Source organism: Carya illinoinensis, chromosome 1 (assembly GCF_018687715.1).
Source record: "Carya illinoinensis cultivar Pawnee chromosome 1, C.illinoinensisPawnee_v1, whole genome shotgun sequence".
Classification (NCBI taxonomy): domain Eukaryota; kingdom Viridiplantae; phylum Streptophyta; class Magnoliopsida; order Fagales; family Juglandaceae; genus Carya; species Carya illinoinensis.
This window is the reverse complement of record NC_056752.1, coordinates 38,097,175-38,106,685: the sequence shown is the minus strand read 5'-3', so window position 1 is coordinate 38,106,685 and position 9,511 is coordinate 38,097,175. Positions and strand designations below refer to the sequence as shown.

Genomic DNA, 9,511 nt, shown 5'->3' with positions numbered 1-9,511 from the left:
CATTTAACACAGCACTGAAATAGATCCTAAAGGACAATTATTGATATTTTTAACTTTTTAACGAATGCCATATCAGACTAACAATTAACAATTATTGACATATCAGACTAACAAGTAACAACTTTTTTGAAAATTCTAAAAGATCTTTTAACCTAACAAAAACAGACTATAAGAATTGGAGCTGGCTTTGGGGTACATTACTTAACACCCACATAAAAATAAAAATAAATAAATTGGGGTTTTGACACGTGTTTCCTGATTTAGTGGCTATAAGTGACTCTAACAAAAACACATCCTTTAAGTCAACGAACAAGCTCCATTAGACGCAATTTGAACCCCTTGCATCCTGCCAATGTAAACTTCTGCTGGTACAATGTTGAAAGTGGAAAAGAGAAGAATACTAGTATGCTACTTCTCTTTTGGTCCAAAACTAATGTCTCCATGGTCAATTCACAATAGGCCAATATATAACTAGATCTCATACATTTTCTACAATCAACAACGCTGAATAAAGCGAATATCTCATTTGAGAGCATCCCAGAACATTTTCAAATTTTCAATCTCTCGATGTTGGATAGGAATAGCAACATCAACAATTTTTACAAGTTTCTTATTTGTGAGAAATAAGTTATAACCCTACCTGGCTAAAAGTAAACATTTTCCCAGTTTGATCAGGCACCACATAGCTGCAAAAGAGATGACATTACATACACTTGCTTTATGCAAAAGAGATCAAACACAAAATCATCTTAAAGTTACCAATGAGAAAATCAAAGCCTTGAAATGTGAACATAGGATCTTGATGTTTCATGAAAGCCATGAGAAACAGACTAAATAAACATTGAGCCCTAGCAGCATTGAACTATACATGGGAACGTGCTGGAGTAATAGCTTATCAAGTGAAGGTGAACTGAAATTGCTTTGAGTAATTTGAGCAAGGAACATTACTTACAAAAACGAGCCAGGAATATGTGCACAATGAGACGTGATGATCAACTTTCACAAAGAGCATCTTTTATTTCTCTTTTGAGCTGAGCAACAAAGAAACTTTAATTCATAAATTGAAGAAGAAAACTACCTCACTGTCATTTCTTGCAAAAGTGAGGAGATCCAAGCCAAAGCCAACAGCTAAAACTGAAAAGCTTACGGTGAATAAGTCATATCATCCAATTATGACAAATAAAATCGACCAGTTAGTGCTTGCAATAAGAATTTCATGAACAGAAGTTCAGCAGATGTTGTCCACGCCTTAATGACAAGAGAATATTGTGCTTCGAAATGCATGCGCTGAGAACCACAATGGAAGTGCAGAGCTGTTATTCACAGAGTACATCACTTTCCACACTCGTTTCTTCCGCTGATAAACCAATACCTGCTTATGAGTTGCTAGGAAAACATATTCCCCAGTCTGACTTATCGGGAAAATGCCAGGCACAAGTCCTCTGACACATCTAAGACTCACCCTATCCACCAAATGCCATTCTTCCCTCTCATAATCTTTCAATACCCATATATTCAACCAAGCATCTGATATCTGAATCACGGACAAGCAACCATCAGATTCCAACAAATAAATTCTATTCCCAGACCCATAGCTCACTTCACCTGGCAATGACATCTTCCTCCATATGTCACAATGCAAATCAAGCACAAGAATACACGAACTACCAGTCAACCAATGCAAAGAGCCGTTAACAAACACGACTTGATTCCGTTTCATATGTGTAAAATGGTCATCTTGAAAAGACACAAACTTCCTCCATCTGTTCAACTCTGAATCAAAAACCAAACATATAAAAGTTCCATCCGACCTATGACCAAAAGAGCGGTGATAACCTGCTAACACAACATTAAACTTCTGGCTCGAGGAGCAACATGCCAAACCAACCAGAGTTGCCTCACCATCAGGGTAAAACCTTGTCACTGGCCTCTCTCTACTCCTAGGAAGCAACCTAAACTCCCTAGTCATCGGATTGCAGACGTAGTATACACCCTTATCAGGAATACTAGAGCAACACAACAAGCCATTACAAGAGGCTCTAACCTTGACTCTAGCTTTCAAGAAATCCAATGAAAATTCAGAAACACCACTGAGATTATCAACACAAATCAACCTAGATTTCGAGTCCGATGCCTCTGAAACGTCAACCAATACCATCAAGTTCTTAACAGACAAATCATTATAGAGCTGAACAAAATACTTGTCCGCAGACAATCTGTACCAAAGTTTACACACGGTTTTACACATAAATAAGGACTTCACAGGCAGTCTTGCAAGAATTTGAAGAATAACTTCGTCCGGAAAAAACCCATCTCCTCGAGAATTCATAATTCTTATCTAAGAGACAAGTAGAACTTGAGGATACCCAAATGTGAAGATCGATAGAGAGGTCCAAGATTTGCTTACCAGATGAAAATTACTTGATGGGTATTCGGTGAAATCTCAATTGACGCCGATAATCTAAGTGGGGATTTCACTTTCGTCCGTTCGGTTCGACATTTTCCTTCTGCTCTCGTTTGTCAGTTAACAAATACTAATTTATCGGCCAATGAAATGGGTCCGAGTCATAGGGATTATAAGAAACCGGCTTTTATAAGAATTACGCAAAACAAATTAAGAAAGGAAGAGAATCAGAAAACAAATCGAGAACCGGAGGGAGAATATGCCAGCGAGTGAAATTATAACAGAGAATGAGATTATTGGTTGTGATTTACCTTGAGAGAATAAAAGGCTTTGTGGGCGGCAAATGGGCCCATAGCGTGTGATGAGGTCAGGCATAACGTGTTTGATATGCAAAGGAAACTTGCAAATGGGCTTGATGTCATATCATATGTCCTCAAAGTTCCAATCCTATGTATTTTTCAGTTGCGTCTCCAAACTTCCAAAAGAGGGCATGAATAGGATCAAGGTTGGGCATTATAATAACAATAAGGTTTTGAAAGGTTTTTTACTTATATTATATAAGGTCTCTTGTCATCCATAAGAGTCATAAGCTCAATCATAAATCTAATCGATTAAAATATTTTAGATGAATTAAGAACATACTCACACAATACAGCCGTACAGAGATTAAGACCCATAGTCTTTCAAAATTTTAAACTAACAATCATTCAAAATAATAATTACTTATATTTTATATCATCGGCAAGTAAATGATCAATGGGTCAACTAGCAATACTGAAGCCCTAGTCCTTAGGGACCATGTGCTTCAATTTTGCCAAAAAAAAAGTGAAACAATTTCAAATAAATAGTGTATAATATGAATGAAAATGCTATTCTTTCTGCTAGTGGTTTCCATTGGGAGTTGAGATTTTATTATTATTAGTTTTGAACATAATGATTAAATAAATATTTTTTTAATAATATTATGAATTTTAAAAAAATATATTTAAAAATATTAAAAAATATATTAAAAAAAATACACAAAAGTAATTAGCGGGAGCCCTGCGGGGGCTTTAGAGCCACCCTAATATGAATCTCCCTCAAATCATATGATTTGACTTTCGCACTTATATTTTATATCATTTTGAGATGTGTGATAAAGTAATCTATATTGGTCGGATTGTGTGAATAAATTTGTTTTCTAAAATTGGGTTAGTATATATAATAAAAATATGAAATGTGCAAAAATAAATAAATAAATGTGCAGTCATTTTAAAACTATAAGTCTATATATATCTATACTGAATCGTTTATCTATAGTGTTTTTGTCTAATTTTTTTTTCCTATTTTACTCTTAGTTTTATTTGACAATTACAGTGAGTTACATTTTACTTTTATTTTACCGACAGTTATTTTGACCTTTGTACATTCTTACTGCCCTACCTTTTTTCCTCTATTTTATTTCCGACTTTTCCCCCATGTTCTATTGCTTAGCTTGTTATGCTTGCTACCATTTTACTTCATCGACTAAATACTATTGTCTTTTTACACTTAAGATCTTATCATCTGCCACAAATTTAAAACTTCATATTTGCATTTCATTTCATTTGTGTTCTGTATTCTTACTTTTTCAAAATAAAAAAATTGCCCGTGTCTTTCAGATTGGTACTACTCGTCAATCTCCGACAATTGAAAGTATGCTTCTTATTCTTTATTATTTCGGTATTACATGAATGAAATATTTCAATATATATAATTTCATATCAGAGCCAAAAAAAAAAAAAAATAGAAACAGAATAAAAATGATGTTTGCACATTCATATATGTAGTTTACAGAAAATATTCCCAACAAAAAAGAAAATCAAACAAATATTATCTTTTGTCTTCTAATTTGCTGGCACTTCACGAGAGAAACGACCAGAGAACGTTTCTACTGAGATTTTTTTAAAAGAAAAAAACAAGTTGGTGTGAAAAAAAATGCCGAATAACAAGAAGAAAAATAAAAGAAATCAAACACAGAAAAAAAAAAAAAAAAAAAAAAAAAACTTTAGCCGAAAATAGAAAAAGCAAAGAATCACAAATGGAAAGAAAAAAATTTTTTGATTAAAAGATGTGAAAAATGCAAAGGTAATATACATCAAAGGGCAATGAACAAGAAAAAAAAGTGGAAGAAATCAAACGCAAGAAAAAAAAAAAAAACTAACTTGGAATGGAAACTGAAAAACCCTAGCAACACAGATCGCAAAAAAAAAAATCTATTCTACAGATCTGAAACGCAAGGAAAAAATAACGTGAATCGAATATACATTAAAATCAAGAAAAAAAAATTCTACATGAGTGTAACAACGAATGCAACATTTAAAAAAATAAAATTTGTACAAGAAACAAAAAATAGAAGAGACGGAAGAACAAACAAATATCTTAAGAACTATGAAGATCTGTTCAAATCTCTAAATATATGCAAGAAAATAAACCAAGAACCGATCTCTTCAAACTAAAAAACCCCAAGAACACAGATCGCAAAAAAAAAACCAAAAATCTTCTACAGATCTGAAATGCCATAAAAAAAAAACGTTAAGAATATACATGAAACGCAAGAAAAAAAAAATTCTACATTAATGTAACAACAAATGCAAGAATCTGTTCAGATCTGTAAATAAATGCAAGAAAATAAACCAAAAAAAGTTAAGAACACAGATTTAAATGCTGGAAAAAAAAAACAAAAACGTGAGCATCAAACCAAATGAGTAAGAAACAAAAAAAATCGAACCACAAACCAGCAATTAAATAAATCCCAGCACAAATAGATGAAAAAAACAAGAACTTGCACTGCAATATACGTTGAACGAAAGGAAAAAAAATTTCGGCATATTTGAGACATAGAAATTAAAATTTGAGAGGTTTAAAAAAAATGGAGGAGGAAATTGAGAAGGTTTAAAAAAAATTGAGGAGGAAATTGAGATGGTGTAGATGAGAGAAGAAAGAAGAAGGAAGAACGAGAAGAAGAAAGGTGTGTGAGAGAGAGAGAGAGAGAGAGAGAGAGAGAGAGAGAGAGAGAGGGGGGGGGGGGGAGAGGGGGCGGCCGAAAGGAGTGCTGAATGCATAAGGATATTTGTTGAACCCAAGGTTTCAAACTTTGTGTAATTATATATTTACACATGGATTTTGATGATAACAAATGAATTCAAAGAATAAAAAAGTCTCAAATTCAAGTTGTCTACACAATGGAGTCAAGCATATCAAGGAAACAAGCATGAGCAAGAAGGAAACAAGTTCACATTAAAATTATAGAGTAATGTTGTAAATCTCTTAAAAATTTGAAATTAGGATTAAAGCTCAAAGTTAATATTTTATTATAAAACATTAAAATACATTTTCCACATGTGCATGAATATTTTTAAAAATTAAATTTGAAAATTTTGAAAGATGATTGATTGTCATCTTTTACATGTGCATGCCTTGATTAAATGGTTGAACTTTGAAAATATTAAAGATGATTGATTGTCATCTTTCACATGTGCATGTTTTATTTGAATATTTTCAAAAGTAATTAATGCTTTTTTTGACTTATGCAAAAGGTAGATGATTTTGTTTGAAATATTTGAAAAGTAAAATGTGCTCCTTTTGTCATATGTAAAAAGTAAAAGATTATATTTGAATTTTTTGAAAAGTAAAGTATGCTCCTTTTGTCATATGCAAAAAGTAAAAAATTAGGTTTGATTTGTTTGAAAAGAAAAATGTACTCCTTTTGTCATATGCCAAAAGTAAAAGATTAGGTTTGAAATTTTTGAAAAATGAATGATGTTGTCTTTGACAATTGAAAAAAAAAAAGAACCTTTTATTTGAATTTTTTGAAAAAGTGAATGATATTGTTTTGACATGTGAATCTTTTTTAATTTGAATATGAAGTCTCATATGCCTATAAATAGATCATTTGAGAGCTTCACATTTACAATATCCAGAACATACAACATTCATTCAAAGCTTTCATTCTCTCTTCTCTAAGCATTGGGGCTTAATCCTTATTCATTTTAAGAGATATAGTTTGCGCTGTATTGTTCTTATTTCACTCATTGAGGAGTGTTTTCTGATAACCTACCCACTATTAGCTCTTGTATCAAAAAAAAGGTGTGTATAACCCTTGTGCGTGTAGAAAGTGTTCTACACGGGGAATAGTTGAATCACCACGTGTAAGGTGATTGCAAGTGTAGAGGGTGTTCTACGCGGATCCTTTGTAGCGGTGTTACTCAAAGTTGTAATAGGTGTTTATCTTCCACCTGAAGGAGGTTGAATAGTGAATTTGGGGATCCTCAAATGGGTAGCTTGAGGCGAGGACGTAGGCAGTGGGGCCGAACCTCGTTAACATACTGAGTTTGCTTCTCTCTTACCCTTACTCCTTATATTTATTACTGTTTCGTATTTTGTTTATATTTTATATTGTATATTTGATTTATAATTGTTATTTTTTTTAATACAACTCAATTCATCCCCCTCTTGTGTTAGTCATCTGGGCAACAATTGGTATCAGAGCTAGTTGACTTGTACTGTTCATACAGGCAGATCACTCATGGGAACTCTCGCTTGTGACTGTGTCACCGAAGCAAGACTCTCCGACCATGAGTAACAGTGCACCGGTAGAGACGGTGGCCGGCTAGTCTGGTAGGTACAATTGTTATGTGACATAGGTTCAGCCTATGATCAGTAACAATTGGTATCAGAGTTAAGAGCTCTATTATAAGATTAACTATCTTTTGAGTTAAGATCTTATGGTTAACATTGCAGCTTCATTTGGTGAAGGTCAATCTAGCAGTCGGCCTCCACTCTTTTGTGGAGATAATTACTCATTCTGGAAAGTTAGAATGAGAATATTCCTTCAGCCTCAAGGTCGAGAAATCTGAAAATGTATTGTAAATGGACCTTATATTCCAACAAAAGTGATTGATGGAGTAAAGGTCAAAAAGGAATAAGAAGAGTTTGATCGTGAAGACGATAGACTTTATACTTTGAATTTAACTGCTATGAATTTATTATTTAATGCTCTCAATGGAAATGAGTTTAATAGAATAATGACTTGTGCTACGGCAAAAGAAATTTGGGATAATTTGGAAGTTACTTATGAAAGAATTTCGCAAGTCAATGAATCAAAAATTTATATTCTTACTCATGAATATGAAATGTTTAAGATGAATGATAATGAATCTATTTCTAGTATGCACACTCGTTTTACTAACATCATAAACAGCTTGACAGCTCTTGGCAAAGTTTATTCCAAGGTAGAGATAGTAAGAAAAATTCTCAACTCTTTACCAAAACGCTGAGAATCAAAAGTGACAGCGATTCTTGAAGTTAGAGATCTCAAAAAGTTCGAAATGAATGAACTCATCAGGTCACTTCTCACCCATGAGTACACATTGAAAAGATGAGAAGAAGAAGGAAAGCCAAAGAAGAGCTTGACACTTAAAGTTGTTCCTCATGAAAGTGAAAGTGATGACGATGAGGAAAATGAAGACAAAGATGAAGAAGTTGTGATGATAACAAGAATAATTCAGAAGTTCTTAAAGAAAAATAAAACTTCTCCAAGGAAATCCTTCAAAAAGTTTTCCAAAAAAGATTCAGGTAAAAATGACACTTTAATTTGTTATAAATGCAATAAACCTGTTCATATCAAACCAGATTGTCCTCTGCTAAAGAAAGATCGAAACAAGGGCAAAAAAGTAATGAAAGTTACATGAGATGATGATTCAAGTAGTTCAGATAGTGAAGCAAGCAATGGAGAATCAGCAAATCTTTGTCTTATGGCTAAAGATGACATTGAGGTAACAAATCTTGATAATATTGAAGATCCTTCATATGAATAATTGCAAAATATTTTAGAAGAAGTATATGAGGAATTTGAAAAATTGGGTATCAAGTATATTGCTTTGAAAAAGAAAATTTCTTCTTTAACAAACGAAATTGATATTTTAAGAAAAGAGAGTATTATTTTGAAAGATGAAAATCTTGAATTGAATAAGAAGAAAACTGATTTAAAAAATATTGTTGAAAACTTTACGAATGGAAAAGAAATTTTGAAAAACTTCTTGGTAGTCAAAGATGTGTTTTTGACAATGCAGGTTTGTGATATATGCCAAAACAAAAATATAAACCTTATAAAAATTTCTTTGATAATCCTTCTACATCAAAGACTAATATTCAAAATTCTTTTCATAAAAATAATTTTATCCAAAAAGATATTATTATAATCATTCAAGTTTTTCATATATGTCACATGCTATTTGCAATTTTTGTAATAGAAATGGTCATAATTATCATACTTGTCCTATTAGAAGAAATCATACAATGACTATTAGGACCATATGGGTACCTAAAAATCTTGTTTCTTCTAATACTAATAAATAAAGGATCCAACGAACTTGGGTACCAAGAAAAATCATTTTAATTATTTTTATAGGTATATATGAAGTCATCCACAAGCAAAAACAAGTGATTTTTAGATAGTAGATGTTCAAAACACATGACGGGAGACAAGACTAAGTTCTTTGATCTTAGATCTAAAAAAGAAGGACACGTGACATTTGGAGACAACTCGAAAGGGAAGATCGTGGGAATAGGTAAAATTGGTAATGAATCTTCTCTCATAATTGAAGATGTTTTACTTGTTGAAAGTCTAAAACATAATCTTTTGAGTATAAGTCAATTATGTGATAAAAGATTTACAGTTATTTTTAAAATGAATAAGTGCATTATTTTGAATGATCATGATTGTAATATTTGTTTTATTACTTTTAGAAGTAATAATGTTTATACAATCGATTTTGAAGAAATTACTTCATAAGATGCTATTTGCTTTTCAGTTCAAAATGAAACTAGTTGGCTATGACATAAAAGATTAGATCATGCTAACATGGAACTTATTTCCAAACTTTCAAAAAATGATCTTGTGAGAGGTTTACCAAAAACAAATTTTCTTAAAGATAAAATTTGTGATGCATGCCAATTTGGTAAACAAACAAAAACTTTTTTTAAAACCAAAAAACATATTTCCACTACTAGACCATTGCAACTGATACACATGGATCTTTTTGGACCAAATAGAGTTGTAAGTCTAGGAGAAAAATATTATGCATT

The 9,511-nt window shown here is 32.2% G+C and overlaps 1 protein-coding gene across 2 annotated transcripts; it reads right to left on the bottom strand.

The window, feature by feature from the left end:
* Positions 1 to 456: 456 nt before the first annotated feature.
* On the bottom strand, positions 457 to 2,707 carry LOC122317565 (F-box protein At5g49610). 2 transcript variants are annotated; one of them, XM_043134724.1, is made up of 3 exons: positions 1,148 to 2,707; positions 953 to 1,031; positions 457 to 686 (listed from the first exon to the last, which is right to left on the bottom strand). In XM_043134724.1, the coding sequence occupies exon 1, from the start codon at positions 2,327 to 2,329 to the stop codon at positions 1,250 to 1,252; it is 1,080 nt and encodes a 359-aa protein (XP_042990658.1). In that variant the 5' UTR covers positions 2,330 to 2,707; the 3' UTR covers positions 457 to 686; positions 953 to 1,031; positions 1,148 to 1,249. The 2 variants fall into 2 exon arrangements, with proteins under 2 accessions (XP_042990658.1, XP_042990653.1); XM_043134719.1 differs by having other exon boundaries at positions 953 to 2,707.
* Positions 2,708 to 9,511: the final 6,804 nt, after the last annotated feature.

Coding starts and splice junctions, on each gene's coding strand:
- LOC122317565 (XM_043134719.1), bottom strand. CDS start 2,329: ATGAATTCTCGAGGAGATGGGTTTTTTCCGGACGAAGTTATTCTTCAA.